The 24,905-nt window shown below is 42.4% G+C and overlaps 1 protein-coding gene across 1 annotated transcript in view; it reads left to right on the plus strand.

Annotated features, from left to right (window-relative positions):
- The window catches only part of ACTR1A (actin related protein 1A), a 62,986-nt gene that overhangs the window by 10,830 nt on the left and 27,251 nt on the right, over positions 1-24,905 (plus strand). Inside the window, exons 3-7 of the mRNA XM_030202832.1 lie at positions 7,572-7,647; positions 9,533-9,658; positions 11,143-11,267; positions 18,107-18,323; positions 24,306-24,398. Of these exons, the coding sequence (XP_030058692.1) occupies positions 7,572-7,647; positions 9,533-9,658; positions 11,143-11,267; positions 18,107-18,323; positions 24,306-24,398 (637 nt within the window). The remainder of the gene's footprint in view (positions 1-7,571; positions 7,648-9,532; positions 9,659-11,142; positions 11,268-18,106; positions 18,324-24,305; positions 24,399-24,905) is intronic.

Genomic DNA, 24,905 nt, shown 5'->3' on the forward strand with positions numbered 1-24,905 from the left:
TTCCAGTTGTAGAACCATTGTACATGTCAATCTTTCAACCCTACCCCACCTGGAGGAGAAAGATTTCTTGCAGTGATGTGCACAAGCTTGCAAGCAGGAATATAGGAAAAACCATTTCCAAGGGCCTGGAACTGATGAGGCAGAGCAGAGATTCTTAAAAATTGAGCATCCTTCTCCACCATGCATAAGTCAGCTGAGTCTGCATTGTCTAGCAGGCCCTCTTTAATCATTGTTGCCTCCATTCCGTCATGAACGGCCATAATAGTTCAGTAATGAAAAGTGGGGGGGGGGGGGGGGGAATCATACCTCTTCCTCTTCAGAGTAGGCACCAGTATTAGCTGAGACTTTTGGACAAAAAGTAAAATATTCTTCTGCGCAGTCATGTTTGTCAAGCAGGAGTAGCAATACGAAGGGTGATGGCACTTAAATACTGCTAGTGAACATGTACAAGTGCAAATGGGCATACTACTAGCATAACTCCAAAGAGTAAAAAACTGAATGGTACTATTGCTCCCTCGCCTATGCTGAATTCTCATTGCCATAACTCTGGTGCAGTGAAACTGCCTTTTGCATTAATGGCACAGTCTGCTGTGTTGCAGACCATTTGGAGCCGGCTTTCCTCTAGTGCTGACCAAGCACAAGCATCCTATTCCTCTCTATTGCTTGCACAGGGCTCTATCATTTTGCTGTTTCAGAAAAATGGAATAGAGCCAGACTCCTCTAAGTCAATCAGAGGATAATCCCAGTTTGTAGCCCGAGACTTGCAGTCTTCTGGGAATACTCCAGTGTTGAGACAGTCATAATCTCTCCAGGATCCAGTGATTTCTCTTTTATCTTTATGGGATTTGAAGTCCCAGGAGGGTGTTCGTTACCTCACTTATTGTTTCTTTCTGCACAGTCCGACTGTTCTGTAAGATTTCACAGAACCTTGGTCACAAGCAGGTAACTCCTCACCTGAGAGAGAAAACCTATGAGCAGGAATACTTTCCAACATATCCCTGCCTCCAACAAGGAGCTCATTTCCTAAGAGCAAGGGCAGCTCCACAGCTAAGCAGTTGCTTAGAATGACAACATTTTTTGGAGTAGGGGGACAGTCACCGTAACTACCTTCTACGCACTTCTCCACTCCTCTTCCCTATCACTTGCTACTAAGAACTTGCAAGAGAAGCAACGGCAGTCAGTCTCTGCTCTCTACCACTCTCCCTTCTTTTAAAACTGCAGTTATCACAAGCACTTTCAATACTCACAGCAAGACTTGACTCGCAGGCAGGACTTCCTGTTGATGATCTTGCCTTTTTACAGATGACCTGAACCATTGTGACTTGATTGCCAGAACTGGTAGTATAGTAAGTCTCAAACATAAAATGTGCAACAGAACTGGACGTTGCTGCTGAAGTAGACAATATGAGAAAGGATCTTCGTAAACTAGAAGACTGGTAGAATGCTAAGCAGTTGAGCTTTAGTGTGAATCGGTGCAGAAGTACAAAGGAACAGTATGTGAAAGGTAAGGGAGGAGGCTGATGTGCACAAATCAGGAGAGAGACCTCTTGAGTATTCTTATATGAGAATCTCAAAGTAATGAAGGAAACATTTTTATTCTTAACTGCTAATTTCCTTTCCTTTCCTTGAGACCTCTCAGATCAGTGTAGATGAATGGGTTATGTCACCCCAGCCAGCAGATGTTGTCACTGAAATGTCAGTATTCTCTGCCTCCATCACCAGTTTAAGGAGCGGTGGAACCATGGAACCTGCAGTATACTATTGGCAAAACAGATCTGAAACACTTAAACAACATAGCAGATTAACTATATCAAAGTATAGTTTAAAAATGTGGAACACACTTAAACAACATAGCAGATTAACTATATCAAAGTATAGTTTAAAAATGTGGAACACAACTTAAGAAACATCATGACTTACCATTAAGATGGTAGCAGTATATCCTGTCATTCTGCAGTCAACATTATGTCTTAATGTTGTGCAATTTATATTTTGGACCCACATTATGAACCAACAAGGTCAACTCAGGGACCAACCCAGAAGAATACCCAGAGAACACACAAGACCCAGGGAACAACCTTAAGGATTCACAGTCCAGAGCACCATTTTTTTACCCATAAAGGAACAACAACAGGAAGTGCACCAGAAATCTAGCCCACAGAATGGCAGCACATATCCAGACCTAGACTCTAAACTAGGAACCAGAACCTAGAGCCCATCCAAGAGGCCCTATCAGTATGAGTGAACTGCTTATTCAGGGCAACAAACCCAAGGAACCTGAGAGGTTTCCTCAGTTGTCAGACAGGCTTGAGAGGAAAACTTCAGCAATAGCTTTCCTGGGCAGGTGCTGGACTGATCTAGCTTGACTCAAGTAAAGGAAATTAGGTGAGAACAAATTTCTCCTCCTTTATCTTTCTAGACCAGTTCAGATGATTGGAGCATTCCAAAGCTTTAAGGGCCTTGGATGGGGGAAGATGCCAACAATAGAGAACAATATAGCAAGGTGGAAAGCTCAGCAGTTAGAGAATTCGCATTGCAGTGATCAAACAGGGAAATTGCAATGCCCAGGGAGTTCTAATATCTATAAATTCGAGCATTACCACTTTGAACACTGGAGAAGACATTTTCCATATCAACAAATAGTCATCTAACTCTTAAGCCAAATAAACCCCCGAGTTAGACACCAAATGCCCTCCTATTCCAGACTGTGCACCCAGTGGCACTAGTTTCTTCTTTTGTCATTTGTAATACAAGCCCTCACAACAGCCTGAGGAACTTAATGTGATGTCTTAAGCACTCATAGGCCGCAGAGTCACTAGGAACAAGACCCAAGCCAAGGCAACAGACAAGACCTGGGCTTCTTGTTCCCAAAGCACCAAGCAGATGAAGCCCAAGGACAGAGGAACTCTGGACCTCTGAGTGTTGCTGATTATCTTCCAGGGGTATCCAAAGGCTGAAACCTCCCAAAATAAGGAGGAGAATCCACCTGTGCTCCCAGAACCTGGCCTTGTCTTTGCTACGGGTCAGTGGCAGGGTTTGACCAAGGACATGAGGACCACTCAAGACTGAGCGTCCTAGAACTTTCCCTAACCACCTCTTTCAGGGCTATGATTCCCTTGGAAGGGGTCCCATGACAGTTTCTACTCTGCTGGCAGGTTCTGTGCTGCAGGTAGTACCATGGGATCGACCCTGGAAAGTTTGCAGCCCAAGAGTTGGGTTCATGTGAGGTTCATGTGAGGATCAATACCATGGTGTGCGTTGGCCTTGCACATATGGTCTGTGTATTAGTACGGACCATTTGAGATCTCTGAAGCATGGGGCTGGATATGGCACTTAGACCATAAAAACATAAGCATTGTCATACTGGGACAGACCAAAGGTCCATCAAGCCCAGTATTCTCTTTCCAACAGTGGCCATTCCAGGTCACAAGTACCTGGCAATCCCAGAACGCAAAACAGATTTTATGCTGCATATCATTGAATATGCTATTAAAAAAATAGGGACCTTTTAGACTTCTCAAATGGTCATCCTGTGATATAATCAGGCATATTATGTATACGTTAAGCATAGTTTAAAAAGTTAATGCTCATGGTCAGTTTTTTGTGTGTGTGTTTTTAAGTTCCTTTTGGGGTTGTGATTATTTCAATTAAATTATCAAACTCTCAGGGAAGAAGCTAAGAGAATGAAAGTTAATTGAAGGGGGAACAAAGGTTGAAGTTTACCTAGAGCAGGTAATACCCTTGCACCAGCCATACATCTACAAACAAACCTTTTCCAGAGATGGGAAGGTGCTAGAAGTAGAGGACATAAATTGAGGTTGCAGGGGTGCTGACTCAGGAATAATGTCAGGAAGTACTTTTTCACAGAGAGGCTGGTAGATACCTAGAATGCCGTCCCATGTGTGGTGTTGAAATCAGTAACTGAATTCAAAAATGTGTGGGATTAACAAAAGAATCCGGCATAGAAGGCATGGAACCAAACAAGCTTTAGTGGTGATTAGATGGCAACACTAGTATTTGGGAAGCAAAACCAGTGCTGGGCAGACTTCTACAAGGAAAAATCATGATCAAGTATGCATACGTAGTTCACATCATACTTTATGCAATGAGTTATCTTGTTGGGCAGACTGGATGGACCGTACAGGCTATCTGCTGTCATCTACTATGTTACTGCTCAAGCCCAGAGCACAGGAAATTGGAAGCTACTTCTGCGCCATACACTGTGCAAAATCACAATTCTGGTGCATTGCAATGCAGACCAATCTCAGTTCAGCAATGCACACCCAGTTCTTTCACATTCAGTACAGCGCAGAAATAATTCCAGTTCAGAGCCGATCCAAACATCATCATCTTTGCCTACAAGAGTACAGAATTTTTACTGTCACTTTCCAACTTGGCACACCACCATTGTGCCAGACACTTTTAACAACTTTTGCCTTTGGTGAAAAGACCACAAACTTCAACCCCAGTTTTGGACAGTGGCAGATTGGTGAAGCCTCATCCCATTATTTTGTCAGTGGCCCTTTTTATTTTTGTAAAAAAATGTTCAGTGTCTTTGTCAGGGGCTATTGCAAGAATATCCTGGGCAGTGTTTCGCCAGAAATTTTTGTCAGCAAGGTGGCATGAAGGAGTAGCCAGGTGGGGATGGGGGAGTATTGCACAGCGTTAAAAGTTTCTGTTAATTTAGGCAGGTGGTCACTAAAATCAGCTGTGTGACATACCCATGTGGGGAAAACTTCTAAGTTGGCATATCGGTATCACACTGAGCCACAGGCCTCTCAGTCCACAACACTTACACTGGTGCAGAGGAAACCTCATTTTTACTGCTGCCTTCTCCACACTCTTCATGTTCTTGGACTGGTATGGAATACTGTACAGACCCCCTACTACGTATCTGAAGTCTCCACAGGAATTCTGTAAGATCCATCCCCACCACCAGGAAATCCTCTCATTACAATGACACTTCTTATCCTGTATGGCAGAGGAGGTTTCTTTATTGCTTCAATAGGAATCTGAATCTAGCGCTGATGTCTTTTGCACTTTTAATATTCATAAGTAGAGGAGTGTGGTAGCCGTGTTAGTCCACTCTTAAGGTTATCAATAGAAATCAAACAAAATAAAACATGGAAAAGAAAATAAGATGATACCTTTTTTATTGGACATAAAAGCTGTATGTCTCTGTTGATCACCCCTCACCTATCCACACCCATCCTGTTAGAATATCAATGATATGCTTTGATGTCCCCATGCATACCTCCCACCCACCCCCATCCTCCCACCCTGTCAGACTGTCATAGTAATGCTTGAATGTTTTCACTTATATACACTGTCAGCTAGCACATTTGCTTATTTCCGATCTGACGAAGAAGGGCAACCTTCGAAAGCTAATCAAGAAATGTATTACGTTATGTCCAATAAAAAAGGTATCATCTTATTTTCTTTTCCATGTTTTATTTTGTTTGATTTCTATTGATAACCTTAATATTCATAGAAACTCCTAAGTCCACCATGACAGTTCAGTCCATGATAATGTTTATTTAGCAATCCCCAGTGGTTGTTTAACCAGTCTCTAAGCAGTTAGACCCTATAAAAAAAAGTTCACAATGAACACCCTTCCCGCTGTCCTTCCCTTCTTGACCACAAAGGACTGTCTACATTCGTGAGATCTCAAGATTTTTTACACCAGGGTTCTCAGTCCAGTCTTAGGGACACACCTAGCCAGTCAGGTTTTCAGGATACCCACAATGAATATGCATGAGAGATTTGCATACAATGATGGTAGTGCATTCAAATTTATCTCATGATATTCAGTGTGGGTATCCTGAAAACCTGACTGGCTCGGTGTGTCTTGAGGACTAAATTGAGAACCCCTGGTTTACACACACATTCTGATTCATTCCAACTGGAGGCAATACCTGTATTTCACCCTACAGAAGAAACATCAATGCAAAGTCTTGCCATTTGGGCTTTCTTCAGTTTCCAGAGTGTTCACCAAATGTCTCATAGTTGTGGCAGTCTATCTGCATAATCAGAGCCTCCTGTGGAAATGCATTTTAAAAGTACCACTTTTGATGCTTGGAGTATTTAAAAAAAAAAACTTGGGGTCACAGTCTAAAACTGGCTTTAAGCATGTCAGTGACTAGTCACAGCCTTACGCCTGTTCTGTCCCTATTCTTTGTGTTCTGTTTGGTTTGAAGTACATAGTATGGCAGAGTTGTGCTTCTGATTCCAGGCCTTGCATGGCTTTCGGTTTGAGCCATGCATTAGCTGTACTCCTAGGCCAGAGGTAGGCAGGTCAGGGTTTCAGGATATCCACAATGAATATGCATGAACTTGATTTGCATACACTGCCTTCATGGTATGCAAATCTATCTCCTGCATATTCATTCTGGATATACTGAAAACCTGACCTGCCTGCGGCTCTCGAGGACCGGAGTTGCCTACCCCTGTCCTAGGCTATTGATACGGACTTCCAACTCAATGACAAGAGCCATGTAGAGCCAGCCAGGAGTCATTGCACTCCAAGATAATGAGCAAGGGTCTGGAGAGAGGGAATATTGAGAGAGAAATTGCAATATTAGCACTTAACTGGCGATGGTGAATCGCATAAACATAGGACTGACTTTTATCCAGTCCTATTTATGCGGTTACCTTAGCTGGCCAAGTGCTGACTCCACCCCCAGAATACCTCCAAAATAGCTGGTTTTGAGTTAAGTACTGAAGTTATTGAAGGTTGGCTGAAGTTTATTCTTCAAAATAAATGCTGATAGAATAACCCAACATGGGCCGTGTTTTGACAAACACAGTCTTTGTCAGTGGTATCTTAATAATAGCAAATAAATATGAATAAATAAATACAAATAGAGTAATAATCCAACAGACTTAAAATAAAATCATGATCAATAGAAGCCTCTAAAACACACACACACATAAGAAAATATGGAATGTTTTTCTGAGATATATAATCCAGCATATACCTTTCAAATCAGCAATGTGTTGTCATATTGGAATTGCCAGAACTACATTCTTCTTTAAAACAAATAACAAATATATTATAAAAAAATATATTAATGAAAATGATAGATTCCAAAGATTACCATATTCTCCATGAACTAAAACAGGGCTGTAATACCCTTACACCAATTAGTAAGATACCCCTGACGAAGACTGTGTTTGTCTAAACATGGCCCGTGTTGCGTTAGTCTATGAGCATTTATTTTGAAGAATAAACTTTGGTCATCCTGAACATTTTGGTTGGCTTTCGCCACTTCTTTGGTTTGATTTCTGTGACTGTGTGGAATTCATCAGTGCCCTCTGGTGTTTTGTTTTGTTTTGAGTTAAGCACTAACGGAACATTTTCAGTGGCACTAAGCAGTTAAGTGTCACTGAAAATGAGCAGTTAGCCCCAAACGTGATTTAACTGACCAGGAGCTGTGTCTGGCTGGTTAAATTGCTTTGAGTATTGACCCCAATATTTTTTCATTTCCTTTACATTCCTGGCCTGATGAAGACAAAGATATTCCAGTCTAAGAAGAGGCACTGAATTTCTAATGTTATCTAATCCATTTCAGTGTGGGAAGACCAAAACACATTCGGGTCATGGCCGGTGCTTTAGAAGGGGATATCTTTATTGGACCAAAAGCAGAGGTAAGATTATTGACCAGAGATTCCAAATAACCAGCAGTGCATCTTGGAGAATGAAAGCTGCCATGCCTAAATTCAGAAAAGCTGCTCACTGGAAATGCTTGGCATCATCATTAGGACTGTGCATTTTTAAATGAAAGGTTGCTGCATATGTACGTGAAAAAGATGGTTCAACCCATACTTGAAGAGCAGACTGTATAAATAAACTTCAAATCTTCCATTGTGTATAAGATGTGCTCTCTGCTTCTAGTTCCATGTATTTGGTTAATGAGGTATGGTAAGATTTGCACTTACCACATGGTTAATACCAAAATAACCATGCAGTAAGTGCAAAGCCAGAGCAGTGAATGCAGGGGATGTTCAGAAAGTTACTACACAGGCACTGTGTTAAATACAGTGCTAGTTGGCGTGGGAGCACCCGCAGTATCTGGAATTGTATGTAATACAATGTGGGCCCAGGAAAGATGCAGCATTTGCTGCTTTACTTTTAGTTTAATATATTTTGATATATATATATATGTTGTTACATTTGTACCCAGCGCTTTCCCACTCATGGCAGGCTCAATGCGGCTTACATGAGGCAATGGAGAGTTAAGTGACTTGCCCAGAGTCACAAGGAGCTACCTGTGCCTGAAGTGGGAATCGAACTCAGTTCCCCAGGACCAAAGTCCACCACCCTAACCACTAGGCCACTCCTCCACTGTTGCTACTATTTGAGATTCTACATAGAATGTTGCTATTCCACTAGCAACATTCCAAGTCGGCCCTTGCAGATCACCAATGTGGCCGCGCAGGCTTCTGCTTCTGTGAGTCTGACGTCCTGCACGTACGTGCAGGACGTCAGACTCATAGAAACAGAAGCCTGCACGGCCTTCTACATGGAATGTTGCTAGTGGAATAGCAACATTCCATGTAGAATCTCCAATAGTAGCAACAGTGGAGGAGTGGCCTAGTGGTTAGGGTGGTGGACTTTGGTCCTGGGGAGCTGAGGAACTGAGTTTGATTCCCACTTCAGGCACAGGCAGCTCCTTGTGACTCTGGGCAAGTCACTTAACCCTCCATTGTCCCATGTAAGCCGCAATGAGCCTGCCATGAGTGGGAAAGTGCGGGGTACAAATGTAACAAAAATAAAATAGATACTATTGGAGATTCTACATGGAATGTTGCTAGTATTGGAGATGCTACATGGAATGTTGCTACTATATGAGATTCTGTTGCTACTATTGGAGATTCTACATGGAATGTTGCTACTATTGGAGATTCTACATGGAATGTTGCTATTCCACTAGCAACATTCCATGTAGAAGGCTGCGCAGGCTTATGTTTCTGTGAGTCTGACGTCCTGCACGTATGTGCAGGACGTCAGACTCACAGAAGCAGAAGCCTGTGCAGCATTCCATGTAGAATCTCCAATAGTAGCAACATTCCATGTAGAATCTCCAATAGTATCTATTTTATTTTTGTTACATTTGTACCCTGCGCTTTCCCACTCATGGCAGGCTCAATGCAGCTTACATGAGGCAATGGAGAGTTAAGTGACTTGCCCAGAGTCACAAGGAGCTGCCTGTGCCTGAAGTGGGAATCAAACTCAGTTCCCCAGGACCAGAGTCCACCACCCTAACCACTAGGCCACTCCTCCACTCTGCCTTTTCATGTTATTCATGAGATGGATCCCAATTATAAAATGGCATTAGAAAAGAATAAACAAATAATGAGTAAATATTAAATACCTCATATTTAAAATTAATAGTGAATAATAAAAATAAGAAATACACAGTAATGCAGGGGTCCTGTAAGAGAAAAGTGAGAAATGTAGATGAGACAGCAGATTAATTATTACTGAAGTATTGTGTCTCAAGTATATCAGCAGCATATGTGGTCTATTTAGGAGCACAGAGGCCTGCTGTCCATCCGATACCCCATGGAACACGGGATAGTAAAGGACTGGAATGACATGGAGCGCATTTGGCAGTACGTATACTCCAAAGACCAGCTGCAGACCTTCTCTGAAGAGGTGAGGTGCCGTTCCCTTGTAATTAAAAAAAATCAAAAAGCCTGATCAAATCTTCTGCCACTTTGTTATCACTCTTATATATTGTTGGTGAGCATGAATTATTATTTTTATTTTCAAATTAGAGGTGCAAAGAAAGAAAAGCAGCCTCAGTGCTGCGTTTGTAGGCTTCTTGGTTTGTGTCATGTTAGTTCAAAATAAACTAACTCGTGCTTACTTAGTTTAGTCCCCTTGGCAGGGTATGTCTATACCACTCCCTCCTAAATATATCAAGAATCCCTTAGTAAATAGTACATTGCCCAACCTGGAACTCTGTTTTGTCACACAGCAACAAACACAAAAGAGGCTTAAAACAAACACCTTGTGGAGTGATTTATTATCTGACTTGGTTTAGTCCTTCCTGAGGATTTTTTTTCAAGTACCTGGGTCATATTTTCAAAGCACTTATACTCAGTAACCTATGGAACTTCGTAAGTCTAAGTGCTTTGAAAATGAGCCCCTTTGTTTACTGTTAAGGAATAAAGTAAACTTCAAAATTTATCCCAAGATGAGATAATCAGGTGCTTCAGCTTAGGCTTTTAGAGATTTTTAGTTTTTATGTCCTGATTTAATTAACATTGTAGTTAGTCATTAGTGAATGACATCCTGATTGAATTAAATCTTCTCTTACTTCTTTAGAGACCAATGCTCCTTTCACTATATAGCTTGTATTTGAAAGATAGGTTATATTGAAATGCTGCTTTAGGAGTGTGATGTATCCATCAAATCATTCTGTTTCCCAGTTTAACAGCATGTTCAGTAGTTACTGTATAACTTCCTGGAAAGGGTTTTGAAAAGAAATTGTTAGTGATAGAAGTGACTACTGGAAAATGTAAATTTTTGACTTGATAATACAGTATAATATGCTAATAGCCTGCAAATCCAGAATAATAGTTTAGGTTCCGTAAACGGTCAAGTAAAAACATTCTGTGTTTGCAAAATTATTCAAATTATCTATGATCCTTCAATCACTCATGCAAATTAATGTTCAGTGTTACATTAGTTTCTGGTTTTGAAGTGAGATAACTTGTCAGTGTTCTGAGATTTTAGCTGCTGCAGAGGACTCTGGTTTGTTTCTCAGGTCAGGTCTTGTGCTCTCTACTCTACTGTAGGGCTGCAGATAACATAGAAGTTAGTAATGGTAATTATGCTTATAGTCCACCAGCCCCTAGAGAGAAGGGAGGCTCAGCCATTGCTCAGTGATCACAGGTAGTAATCAAACTCAAGATTCACATTGTCCTATTCTGAAGGGAGCTGCAGTGAACTAGGAAGAGATATTTTTTCCCTGTTTTTAATTTCCATAGTTGCAAATGAAGGTTTATGGCACTGAAGCCCAACGGAAACTGGTTCAGATTGAGCTAGAGGTCCCAAGGAGTGTGAGGAAACTGCTGGTCCAGAACAAAAAAAAGCAATCTAAGCTGTTCTAATTCAAATTTATTTTCTTTTAGCACCCTGTGCTGCTGACAGAGGCACCTTTGAACCCTCGCAAAAATCGGGAGCGAGCTGCTGAGGTATTTTTTGAGACCTTCAATGTCCCAGCGCTCTTCATCTCCATGCAAGCCGTCTTGAGCCTGTTAGTACCCAGAAGCTTTTCAAAATGTGTTCTGTTCCTGGGAATACCGTGTTATGCATATTACAAAATAGGGCCATTTGTTCTGTTGTACTAATTGTTTTTTAAGTTTTCTTTACAATAGAAAGGTTTTATGTGCCTAATCTTTTATCTGTCTGTGTAACTTTTCATCTGTGCAAGAACTTGGTCATGTAATGTTTTTGGGGACAGAAGGTTACATGGGTAACAGGAAAGTTGTCCCCATTAATTTAAAATTACATGTATACAAAAGGACCAACAAAACAAGCCAGGGATAAGAACAGCAGAGTTAGTGAGGTAATTTAGATCCCTTCCAGTTGAAAAAGAGTGAAGAATCAGTGACCACAGCAGGGAGACCAGTGACTTCCCAGAGATAAGGGACAAGGGCTTGTGAGCTTCTTCAGGCTTCTCCAGCTACAGACATACTACTACTACTACTACTACTATTTAGCATTTCTATAGCGCTAGAAGGCGTACGCAGCGCTGCACAAACATAGAAGAAAGATAGTCCCTGCTCAAAGAGCTTACAATCTAATAGACAAGAAATAAAGTAAGCAAATCAAATCAATTAATGTGTACAGGAAGGAGGAGAGGAGGGTAGGTGGTGGCGAGTGGTTACGAGTCAAAAGCAATGTTAAAGAGGTGGGCTTTCAGTCTAGATTTAAAGGTGGCCATGGATGGGGCAAGACCTAGGGGCTCAGGAAGTTTATTCCAGGCGTAGGGTGCAGCGAGACAGAAGGTGCGAAGTCTAGCTTAGGATCTGTGGACCTTCCACATGCAAATGCCAGGCGCTTCAGACACTGATTCTACCATCTTCCTTCTATTTTTGCCCCACTGTTCTCCACTATCCATCCCATCCCACTCTTCTCTACTATCTCTGATGCATTTACAGGTGTTGAAGACAGCTGCTGTCTGACAGCAGGAGTCTGTGTCTTTAGAACCGATTAGGACTAGGAAGACCAAGAAAGCATCAGCAGGATGGGTGGGGGAAGGAGAGAAGTTAATTAGCTAGGGTAAGGTAGGAGAGAGAGGGAAGAGAAGAAAAGCATCAAAGTGGGGAACGGAAGAGGACAGAGATATGTATGGAGGAGGGGTTTTACTCCTCAGAAAAGTATCACTTTGTGGTCCTGCCACTATCCATCTACCATACATTATTGGGGAAAGGAGCAAGGTTAGTACTTGACTGCATTTTGTTCTTGAAGAGTAAGAGATGGAGATAAAGAATGCTTTTGGAAGTGTGGGTACTTTGGTGCAGTCCACCTTTCCAATCTTTTTCCAGTAGGTTAAGGTAAATTTAGTTCATCTTTTTACTACCAAGATGAAGAATATGTTATTAGACCTCATATTCTGCACATCTGGACGCAGTTTTTGAACATGGTTTTGACTAAGAGCATAGGGTACTGTAGAACAGTATTTAGTCCTTGCAACTGCTGAATGACTGCCTAGGTTTGAGGCTGGACCAAGTTGCTAACCCTGAGAGGCCAATGCAGAAAGCTTGTAGTAGAGCCATGGCTGATGGTTGAGCGCAAGGTTTCTAATGCATCTGTAAGGCTGAATTTTAGCTCACTGGTGCCAAAAGCAAATGCTATACAAATGGAATGTCTACAGAATGTGAACGCTAATGGGGCAAGCACACTGGACGCATACCCACAAGGTTCCGTGCTAAGGGCAGTAGGTACTTTGTGCATGTCTGAGCAAAAACAAGTATTGGCATTATGAAGGAATGCCTGGAGTAATCCCAGGTTTCCTTATCAGCACTCCCTCACTGGGCCACATTAAGGAGGCAGAGCTAGCCTGCCTGCCTGCCTAGCCAGGAGGACAGTACTCAGGCAGAGAGAAGGTTAAAATCCTTAGAGAGTGTATAGTAGGTGGAGGCCCAGAAGAAAAGTTCTCCAGGGATTTCCCAGGAAGAGCCTTGGAGGGGCATAATTGAACGAAAACGTCTATCTCCATGGGCGTTTATCTCCGAGAACGGGTCCGTGAATGGGCGGACCGAACCGTATTTTCGGAAAAAAATAAACGTCCATGTTTTATTCGACAATTTGTGAGCTGGGCGTTTTTGTTTTTCAGTGATAATGGAAAATGAAAGCGCCCAGCTCAAAAACAAATAAATCCAAGGCATTTGTTCGTGGGAGGGGCCAGGAGTCGTAGTGCACTGGTCCCCCTCACATGCCAGGACACCAACCGGGCACCCTAGGGGGCACTTTTACAAAAACAAAAAAAAAAGGTAAAAGAGCTCCCAGGTGCATAACAGCCTTCCCTTGTGTGTTGAGCCCCCCAAATCCCCCTCAAAACCCACTGCCCACAAGTCTACACCATTACTATAGCCCTAAGGGGTGAAGGGGGCACCTACATGTGGGTACAGTGTGTTTGGGGGGGTTGGACGACTAAGCATTAAGCAGCACAATTGTAACAGGTAGGGGGGGATGGGCCTGGGTCCGCCTGCCTGAAGTCCACTGCACCCCCTAACAACTGCTCCAGGGACCTGCATACTGCTGTCTTTCCCAAGGGGTACGAGTCCCCATCCTCCTCCCCCACCCCTCTTGTCTGTTAACCTTAATTAGGTGTATACCCCACAGGCTCTCCCTGTAGCGCCCAGGCTTTCCAAAAGTGTTCACTACAGCAGCACAAAATATATATATATATATATATATATATATATATATATATATATATATATATATAATTATTATTAATTCAGTTGACCTGTCTAGATTTGTGCCCTTTCTCAGGGGCTACTGCTATTATAAAGTACTAAGTAGGGAATTTCTCTCTAAGTGCATCCAGAGAGCTGGGGACAGCAGAGATATGCTGGAGCCCTGGGCCAAGGTTGGCCAGTGCACTTCTGCCGTGAGATAGGGCATACTGATGGCACACGCTGCATGGCTTTCAGAGCCAGCAGCTGACCAGAGGTAATGGATTATAGTGTGTAAATGTGGCTCATTCAGTCTGTTTGCCTTTCTCTTGGTGAGCCTTTTACATATGCTGTTCTCTTCCCCCTTTCAGCTAAAATGGATACATTGCTCTGACATACTGTTCTTGCCAGGAGAAATTGGCAGCTAGAATCCTCTCTTCTCTCTCAATTCACTCAGACAGAGAAAGATAAAAAAAATCCTGATTATGTGATAGGATTTTTCATTCCTGTTCACCCTCCTTGGCAGGGGGGTCCTTAGGGTCCCTGGTGGTTTTTGGCTCCAGTGCTTGACCAAGTTGGTTGCGCAGGCCCTGCACAGGTCCCCTCATGGGACCTAATCCTAGCACTAACCCTCATCCTCTTGGGTGGGGGGGCCCAAGGGGATCTGCAGAGGCCATGAATTGGGGTCTTAGCACTGTGGAATGGATCTGGTCATTCCGGAGGGTCTGGGTTCTTCAGAGGGAGCGGAGGAGGACTCAGTCTTGGGCTCCCATGGACTCCTTGGTTAATCTCCCCCATGGACTCCAGTTCCAATGACCTTCCCTGTTGGGAGGCTGGGGAGAAGCAGTTCCATGGGTTCCAACTCCATTGTCATGAGGAGCTATCTCATCTCTTAGATGAGGTCACGGGGGCCTTGGCTATGTTTAAACCTTCCGCAGTGGACTCCTTGACTATGCTTAAACCTCCCACTTCATAAGGCCCACATCCACTTAATAAGGGAAGAGTGAGAGTTCCTGGGTTTGCTGGGTCTCTTGCTTGTCTCTGTTCTTTGCTGAGTAGGTTTAGAAGTGTAGGGTTTTCCTGGGGGTGGACGCCCTGGTTACAGTAGTTACGCACATGACAGCTGTACCTGTCCAAGGCAGCTCAGCCCTCAGGGAGCTCCATGAAAAGAATGTGGAGCAGCAGCTCTTCCTGGCCTTTTCATTGGGGAGATCCAGGACGGGAAGAAAGGAACCGCCCCTCTTCAGGACCACAAAATAGATGGAGTACCTGACCAGGCTGTTCTCCGCTGGTGGAACTGGTTCCTCTGCTCCAATATCGCAGAACTGATGAAGTGTAACAACAGCAGCCTGGCACTTTAGAGCCAAGCCACAGGGAGAGGTCATGAAGATGTCTGGAACTGGATGGCCAAACTCCACAGGAGTACCCTCTCTCAACCACCTTCAGAATCCCCTGATGTGGACCGCTCACTGAAGAAAGAGCTTGCACCGAAAACAACAAGGGGCACCCTCACTGAGCAGGCAAAGCGGCTGCAATTCCGCTTGAAGGACTGTCTCGCATGGGGCCTTGAAAGGACCCTTGCTTGAAGGATTTATTCTGCTCCCCACCTGGACTGAAGGGCACCAAGCATACCTGAAGCGGCCCTCCCCCCCCCCCTTAAGGCCATGGATTGCAGCACAGTCTTGCGCAGCTCAGGGAGGTGGAGAGCCATGCTTCCCCCATATCCTTCATGAACTTCTCCAAGTCATCATCAAAGAGCAAGTGCCCCCTAAGGGTAGCTGGCTCAAAATCTTCTTAGAAGCCACACCCACACCCACACCCATTGACGAAGTCATAACCAAATGGCAACACCACCATTAAATGGAAGCAAAACTAACCATATTATATAGAACATCCACCCCAAAAAGGCTATCCCAGACTCCAGGCGAGAAATCTCCATGGACTCCGGCAACTGCTGGAACCAACGCAGCCAGCATGGAGCTACCTAAGCACCACAAATAGCAGTTGAATCATATTATTCTGCAGATGTTTGCCAAAGTCATTCATATAGCATTTTTAGGAAGAGTTTGAAAACATGGCTTTTTGAGAGTAGTTTTTAGTTAGGTGATGTATTATGTGTAATGCTGTGAATTTCTTTTTTTATGTATTTTGGTGTCTAATGGTAACCCGCACTGAACCTAAATATTTTGCGGGTAATAAGACCCTAACAGCATAGCATAGCAGACCTTGATATGTGGATCTCTGGTATCTGCTGGTGGAAGATCAGCTTCCACTACCCAGGGGTTGGGATCTGCTCCAGTGAAGGCTGATAGAGATGGAGGATCCTGACCCCCTTTGGCTTATGGTATAGCCATTGAGAGGTGACGATTAGAGAAATGTGGGTTTTCCCCCGCAGTGTTTTCTACCCTGCTTTGCTCCAGGAAGTCCTCTATGTCCCTGGTCTGTGTTTGAATCCTGGTGCAGGGAACAACCCTTATCTCCATGTAGGGCTCAGGTTCCCGATGTTTTAGGTTTTCTGCAGGAGGGGCTGGCCTTAGCTCCCTGAGGATCCAGGTGACCGCTGTCCAACTTTTGGGAGAAGGGAAAGGGCATCTATGACAAAACGCCTAGACACTTGCCTGGTGCTAACCCTGCGGCCTCAGGTCCGCCTGCACCTGGTCGTGTGCTCTACACTAGCACCTTCCTCTCACCAACTGGGTCCCAACCACCTCTGGGCAATTCTCCTGCTCTCAAGTTATCCCCAGACAAGTAGAGTGAATAAACTTAAAAGGTTTATTGTCATAAAAAAAATACTGAATAGTGAACTGTAAAAAGAGATGGAAAATAACAGGCAAATAACAGGTAACTGAATAAGGATCAATTATAAAACTATCTAAACATTTTATCATTACCTGGATAGTGCCCGGGAAGTACAGGAAATATAGCTGCTCAGAGGTTACAGAATATAACTTCTCACAGGGTCTCAGTAAAGAGGTCTTTCTCTTTTCCCTCACCCAATAGATCTGCTTTGATACATCCCATTGGTTCAAAGCAGTGGAGCTGACACTAAGAAAGGAGAAATTGTCTTACCTGATAATTTTCTTTTCTTTAGTCAGCGACACTGTTCTGAAGGTCCCGCCCTTGGAAGACTTCATTCCAGGGTTCTGGTTGTTCTCTGTGCTTCCTTTTCATTACTTCAAAACAAATAAAAAAGAGAAATTAATTTTGTGATTGGCAGCCATATGGGTTCCCGCGATGTGGCTATATCCTGGTATATTCAAGGTAGCGAGTTCCACTCTGTGGTGTTTTGCTCGCTTGATTATCATTGCAGCTGTAGTGGTTGATGGGGCATGGGTGCATTACAAAGGGGACCTTCATTTGCTTGAGCAGATGCATACTTATTATTGCCTACTTAATCTCAATTGGTAGCCACATTAAACTCGAGTATAACTTGGGATAATGTGGGGTATAAATGTCTTTTTAAAATAAATAAATAATTGTCTCAGGAAGCACTTCTGCTTATTCTGGTGATGTCGCTGGCAAAATTCAGTTTTCTCTAACTCCATCTGCTGGTAGGAAGGGATAACACCCATTGGTTCAGAACAGTTTCGCTGACTAAAGAAAATTATCAGGTAAGACATAATTTCTCCTTCTGTATCGTGCACCCAGAAAATTGTGTGCAGACATCACACAAATCGTATGCTACAGTCTACGCTAGTTTTCTGTATCAGTCCCTGCCATGGCCGGGAATGCTGCTTGAACTCAGTTGTAAAAGACTGAGCCAGATATTGATCTTATGATGAAACTTAGTGGCTGGCATAAGATATGTATTAGATATAGCTTTATTCTCAGCTACAGGAAGTTGCAATGGAGCTTGTCTGTTACTCTGATTCACTAAAGCATGGTAATCTGTGCTCTTGTTAAAGTGAGTTACAATATGCATTAATTGCCACTGCCCCCATTATTTTCAGTGGAAGCAGTTCAGTAAAACATATGCAATAACCCACCTTAATGGTAGTGGAGGTTACTTCACTTTAGTGACCAGCTCTATATGCATTTGAAAAATTAGAATGCTTTCCAATGTTTTATCTATAAGAACAAAACAGATAACACAAAAACTTACTTTCTAGTCCTGGCTAAGTGGCTTTTGTAAGTTCTGTTTTTCTCCTTTTGAGAGTAAAGAGGTTTGTTTTCCTGTTCGTTGTATTAGTTATGCAACTGGAAGAACTACAGGAGTTGTCCTAGATTCAGGAGATGGAGTTACACATGCAGTTCCCATCTATGAAGGCTTTGCAATGCCACACTCCATTATGAGGATTGATATTGCTGGGCGGGATGTTTCCCGGTTTCTGCGGCTCTATCTCCGGAAAGAAGGCTACGATTTTCACACGTCTTCTGAATTTGAGATTGTAAAGACCATCAAAGAGGTTATTAGCTCTTTTTTATTATTATCTTGTTTTACCTACACTTTTCTATGTACTTGTACTGATAAAGGAAAATAGAATGCTAGCTTTAAAATGAAATACTGAAGTTGGGCAGAATTACATTGACACTTATTAGTAAGCTATACTTTACATTTGTAAATATATCAGATAAATGCTCTTTATAGATTAACATTGTAACACTGGAACATGAGGAATGTTAAGTATTTATGCATGGTGTTCTGGTGTCAGTGCTCATGTGTAGTTCATTGTCCTAAGGCACCTTAGTTTAATAGCCACAGACCAAACTTGTATAGTAAAAGCCCCATTATCCAGCACTGAGCTATCCAGAATACTCAAGTAACTGGTGTCTCCCCCAGACAGCACTTTGCCTCCTCCCCTAATTTCTCTGAGAAGGGGAGAAGAAGTAACAAGAAGAATAGAACGCAGAATAGTTCTTGTGCATTTACAAGCAGGATAATATTGGCCACACATATGGTTGATGTCGCCCTGACAGCTACATTGTTAATCTACTTTCCCAAAGCCCTGAGAACTTTAGAAAACTCTCTGGGCATGCGTGGATGCTCTCTCTTAGGACACCAACACCCCTCCTCATCCTCAGTCCATACTATATCTAGTGAATTGAGCTTCAGCTGTGAGGGGAGGTGGGAGGTTTGTATGGTTGATTTTATCTTGCTGTCCATGGAGAACCTATGCTACAGATAAGCACTTTTCTACTTTGCTCTTTAGTCTATCCACTCCAGAGTCGCTTCTCTCCTCCTCTTCCTTGCCAGATGGAATAGAAAGCAGGGGACTCTCAGATAACTGTTGTATTTGATTGACCACCCCACATCATGGGGCTTTTACTGTGTACCATAAACAGCACAGCACAAATGTACTTCAGATTACACATTTCACAGTACAGCACATGCACTCAAACTACTTTTTCCAATAGTAACTGTTCTTGTATTTATTGTTACATGAAGTATCCAAATTTGTGGTCTATTGGTTGGTTGAAATCCCCACCCAAGATGATATGATTGCCTGCAAAATTTTGTAGCAGTTGATCTATACTTTTGTAAAAACCCTTCTGGTCTACATGGAGTTGAGGAGTAGTCTAGTGATTACAGCACCAGTCTTGACATCCAGAGGTGGCTGGTTCAAATCCCACTGCTGCTGCTTGTGATCTTGAGCAAGTCACTTAACCTTCCATTGCCAGAGGTGCAAACTTAGATTGTGAGCCCTCCAGGAACAGGGAAATACCCAGTGTACCCGAATGTAACTCACCTTGAGCTACTACTGAAAAAGGTGTGAGTAAAATCCAAATAAATAAATAAATGTGATATAGAAGGGTTGATACAGGCATGTATAGTGATAATATAATATTTGGGCAGTGAATATTTGATTTTCTGCTGATTAAGGAAAATTGCTAAGTAGTGCAGTACATTGATGAAACTAATTTCAGACTGAGAAGTCTCAGAAAAGGTAGTCTGAGATTGTATTTGCTTTTTACTGTATTCTAGTTTTTTTCTTAGTCTGTCTTGAGATTTATGTTTACTGTTCAAGCTTCTGAACACTTTATCTGCAGGGACCATGGTTTTGTACCTACTGCTTATGAAGACTTGCTTCAGAGCTTTGTTATGCCTGAATCAGTAGTATATGACATTCTCCGAGGACAGGCAGGCCTATGATTCTCAGATGTGGGTAACGCAATCCACGTTGCCAAGTCTGGAGCTTGTGACAAGCTTTTACAGAGCTCTTTGGATCACGAGTTGTGCTCCACTGTGCATGTGCAAGTGCCTTCCCACCTGCCGTGAGAGTGTAGGACCATCAGTTCTGGTTTTTTTTTTTGTGCGGTGAGGAGTGAGTGTTTTGGGGGGTTTTTCACAGCTGTCTTCCTTCCATGTCAACAAAGGTTCCCAGTTGCTTTAAGTGCTGTACTCGGCTCAATTGAACCATCCCTGGCAAAGACAACCATTCTTGGTTTCTCCAGTGTTTGGAGCCTGAGCATACCCCTTCTAACTATCTTCTGTGTGTTCGTATGAAGAAAAGTTAGCCAGAGAGGCTCAAAGAGAGAAACGTTTTGGAGCCAAGTCCAAAACCTTGACATTGGTGTCGGCATCGACATCAAGTGCATCGGTCCGTGTGTCTGCGAGATCCTTAGACACTGGGAATGAGCATGCATTGAGTGGGTCTCCACCTGCCTTGACACCAACCCCGCTATGCAGGCTCCCTGGGACTTTTCAGTGTCGGGCCCAGTACCGAGGAGCGTCAGTTCCAAGCATCAGTATTGATCGCCCTCGATACATGATGGCGAGAGCTCTGGGGCACCAAGGAATTCCACGGCACCCGAGAAGCATCGGCACCAGGAGGACCACTCCCCCTCCATACAGGAGGCGCTGATGCATGGGTCTCCAGGCAGCCATGACCAACCGCTTCAACCCCAGAAGTTGAGAAGCCTGCTTTTACACCGACGCCCCAGCTTTTCCTGATGTTGGCCCTCGATGAGCGCCTCCAGGCCTTGCTCCCTGAGCTTTTGGCCTTCCTTCCCACATATCTATGTGTCTAAAAAACAATTTAAAAAAGCCCTAGGTGCATAAAAAAAGAGCGAGCAGTGTAGCATGAAAACATATGTGTTGAATAAAATGTGCATGAGGAATGTGTGACTACAGGAAAGATACCTAATCGTAAGCTGGCCTGAACTGACAGCTGTACTCAAGAAAGTGCCTCCAGTATGATGCAAAAGCATTAACCCAAAAGAAATGAGGGCAAACTGCTTTATCCGAGGTTATCCATATTTAAAAATGCAAAAAAAAAAAAAAATTACAGTGAAGGCTAAAAAAGTGACGATGCAGACCAAATGCAACGTCATCACATAAATATTGAAGTTATAAAATAATGTTCTGTCGCTTAGAGCTTAGAACTATAAAAACAAAAAATGCTTAGACCAAGTCCTAGGTGCAACAGGGAGCAAGCACTGGTGCAGAGATGAGAAAAAAAACTAGAGAAGCTGACTCACAAGATGGTAAGAAAATAAATATAAATACAAAAAAAGGCGCCAAAATACTGGTTTCAAAAAAACAAAAGGGGACAGGCTGTTATAAACCAATGTCATGTGATGACAGCATGGAATGTAAAAAATTAAGTGCTCATAAAACCTCTGTGTAACTGCTAAGGTGGAAAAATAAAGGGCAGTGACACTGGGAGAAAATCCAAACACATAGCGTTACCCTAAGGGATCAGCTCAATGTTAGAAAAGGAGCCATTCCGATGACGAAGTCTATTTAAATAGGCTCCTAATACATACTAATGAGCATTGCATACATATGGAAACGCTCCAAACCTTGGAACTCAAGATGACAATAGGTGATTCCAAACCTAATATGACTAGTGCTAGCCAAAATAAGAAAACAAAAACCAAAACAAACGGAGAGCCAAAATAAATACGTTAAAAAGCTAAACATAGCGAATAGTGAAGGAAGAAACAAAGCACTGAAAATCAGGGACAAATGTAAAAAAAAACAGTACAAGTGAACCATTATGAGACGGGAAACAGAGACAAGAGCAAGAGGAAAATAAAAAATATAGCATCGTATATCTATAGTTTAGGTTATTCTTTCTAATATGCATCACTTTGCATATGTAAATATGAACTTCTGCCATTTTGGATGCACAGTTTTTCAGTTTCCCAAGGGCCTGCTGCAGTTTTCACAGTTCACATATTTAACAACTTTGAACAGTTTTCTGTAATTTTGTAAACTTGATCATTCACTCGTCATTCCCATTTCCAGATCATTTATAAATACATTAAAAAGCACCAATCACAGTACAATTCCTGTAGTACTCTATTCACCTTTCTCCATTGAAAGAATTGTCCATTTAATCCTACTCTCTGTTTTCTTTCTTTTAACCAATTCCCAATCCACAAGAAGGCATTACCTGCTATCCCATGGCTTTTTAATTTCCGCAGGGGTCTCACATGAGGGACTTATGTCAAAAGCTTTCTAAAAATCTAGATACACTACATCAGCCATCTTACCATTATTCACGTTTGCTCATGCCTTCAAAAAATTGGTAAAGCAAGACTTTGTAGGATGAAAATAAGTAATTAGGGCAATAATTATTCCTTGATGATACTTATTACAAGGTTTCCGCTCAGTCTAGGGGAAATATTATAAAGAAACCTTGTGCTGGCACCCTGCCAGTGTTTTGTTCTTCGCCAAAGAACCAAAGCCACGTCACAGATGATAATTATATATTATTTATTACAGGTAGAAAAATAGACACTCTGCAACAGCTTGTATGCAATATAATATCTCTTACTGATATGCACACTAACAAAATATATTGTCTAACTACACTCTGATTATCCTGAGACTACGTACAGTAATGATTAGAACAGTACAAATGATATCCTAATGATCCTTATGAAAACTTATCACATCTTATGCAAAATACACATTAGCAGCTTTCCCTGACCAAGAGCTGACATAAACCAGTCGTACTTAGATAAAACCACTGCCTAACCCCAGACCAGGAAATATATCACTGTGATCTTACCACGCTTTCCTGATGACGGCTTCAGATAAGACCAGAGCAGAATCTCCCCAGACGCTATCTCAGCTGTCTGTGTCTTATGTAATGCAGGTCTTTCTCAGCAAACAAGCAGGTTCCCGTCTCTCCTTTGGTTATCAGAGCCAATATCTCTGCCACAGGTATTTGCACCAGTTACGCAGTCACAAGGTTGGTATCATACAGTCTCTAGCTCACCCTGAGCCTTGCTGGATTTCTCAGGTCCTTGCCAGGTACTCCTCCTCTGAGGGTCTCCGACTAACTTACTTCTCACTCTCCCCGCGTTTTCAGACCTCTCTGTCGGGTGATAGCCTAGACCAATTCTCTTCTCATACAGTACAGTGCATGGGTAAGAAGAGTTCTTTGTTTTGTGACCTTGGAGATGGTAACTTCTGGTGCCATGAGTATGACTCCCTTCCCAGCGTCTCAGAGATAGAAGGGGGATGGTTGGAACACAGAATGTCCTTGGCTTCAGCAAGCCTGTCAGTGATTTTCCACAAGCTGACGCTGGATCTTGCTGACACAGAGAGTTGCAGCAGCCATCTTATTATACCAAGATGTCATAGGCTTGTATAGGCCAAGACCAGCTCAGGCTAGGTCACAGGGAAATACCCCTACAACTTCCCTTGGCTAAATCCATGTTGACTCTGACTCAGTAAACCATGTTTGTCTATGTGCTCAGTAATTTTGTTATTTATAATAGTCTCTCTCTCTCTCTATCATTTCAGATACAATAGACAATTTCTAATGATAGTTAAAGATTTCTAATAGTAGGTCTGCATTTTCCTTTTGACTTCTTTAAGTAGTCTGATGTGTGTACCATCTGGTCCAGGTGATTTGCTGTTCTTTAGCTTTTCAGTTTGGCTCATTACATTGTCCAGGTTTACCAAGATTAGTTGTTTTCTCTATATCAACACCTTTTAAATACCATTTCTGGCATGGATAGCTCCCATGCATTATGTTAAGTAAAGACAAAGCAAAAAATGTGTTTAGTCTCTCCACTATGGCCTTATTTTCCCTGAGTGCTCCTTTTACTCCTTGATGATCTTTGGATGCACAAGTTTGAAAGTCCTGCCTTAGTGGTATTTGAAAGCTGACTGTTGAAGGGGGAGAGGGAAGGATTGACATATAATATTTGCTTTAGTTTTGCAAAGATGTTTTTTTTTCCTTTTGAAAATAATGGGATATTTTCCTTGATAAAATTAGAATAAACATTTGATAAATCTTCCCCTTAAAATAATCAAAGTAATTTAATTCTTCCTGTATGTTAAATAAAATGGAGCAGCATATCTATTACATCCAAGAAGCCTGCAGTTTCCAGGGTGTTCATGCTAGTGAACCCCCACACGTATTAGTCTTAATTTGCCATCAACCCTTCTGTAAAACATGGATTTCTGTGTTTCCCTTCCCTTTTAGCGTGCCTGCTACCTATCAATAAGCCCACAAAAGGATGAGACCTTAGAGACTGAAAAGGCTCAGTACTATCTGCCAGATGGAAGCACAATTGAGGTTGGTAAAGAAAAGTTTAATATTTCTGTGTAGTATTAATGTAGCAAATATTTTATTATTTTTCCCTTCATATGTGTATTGATGGAAAATTAGATCTAATAGGTAATATGTGAATCCTTTGTCCTTGCAGAACCACTAGAACACAAAAAACAAACCATGGAGCTCATTTTCGAAAGAAAAAAATGTTTAAAAAGTGTCATAAAGGAGCATTTTGAAGAAAAAACTTCTCAAAACATCCAAATCAGTATTTTCTAAACCTGTTTTGCATACGGTTATTTATGCATTTCGTCTGCAGTGCGTTCAAATCACAAGGGGGCGTGTCGGGCATTGCAGAGGCGGGATTAAGGTGGGCTTTGGGCGTGCCTAACACTTGGACGTTTTATAGCCATAGTGGAACAAAACAAAAACATCCACGGTGAAAACTTCACCGTGTTGGGCTAGAGCTGTTTTTGAACGAATAAGGCACACAAAGGTGCCCTAAATTACCAGATGACCACTGGATTACTG

Source organism: Microcaecilia unicolor, chromosome 5, assembly GCF_901765095.1.
Source record: "Microcaecilia unicolor chromosome 5, aMicUni1.1, whole genome shotgun sequence".
Taxonomy (NCBI): Eukaryota; Metazoa; Chordata; class Amphibia; order Gymnophiona; family Siphonopidae; genus Microcaecilia; species Microcaecilia unicolor.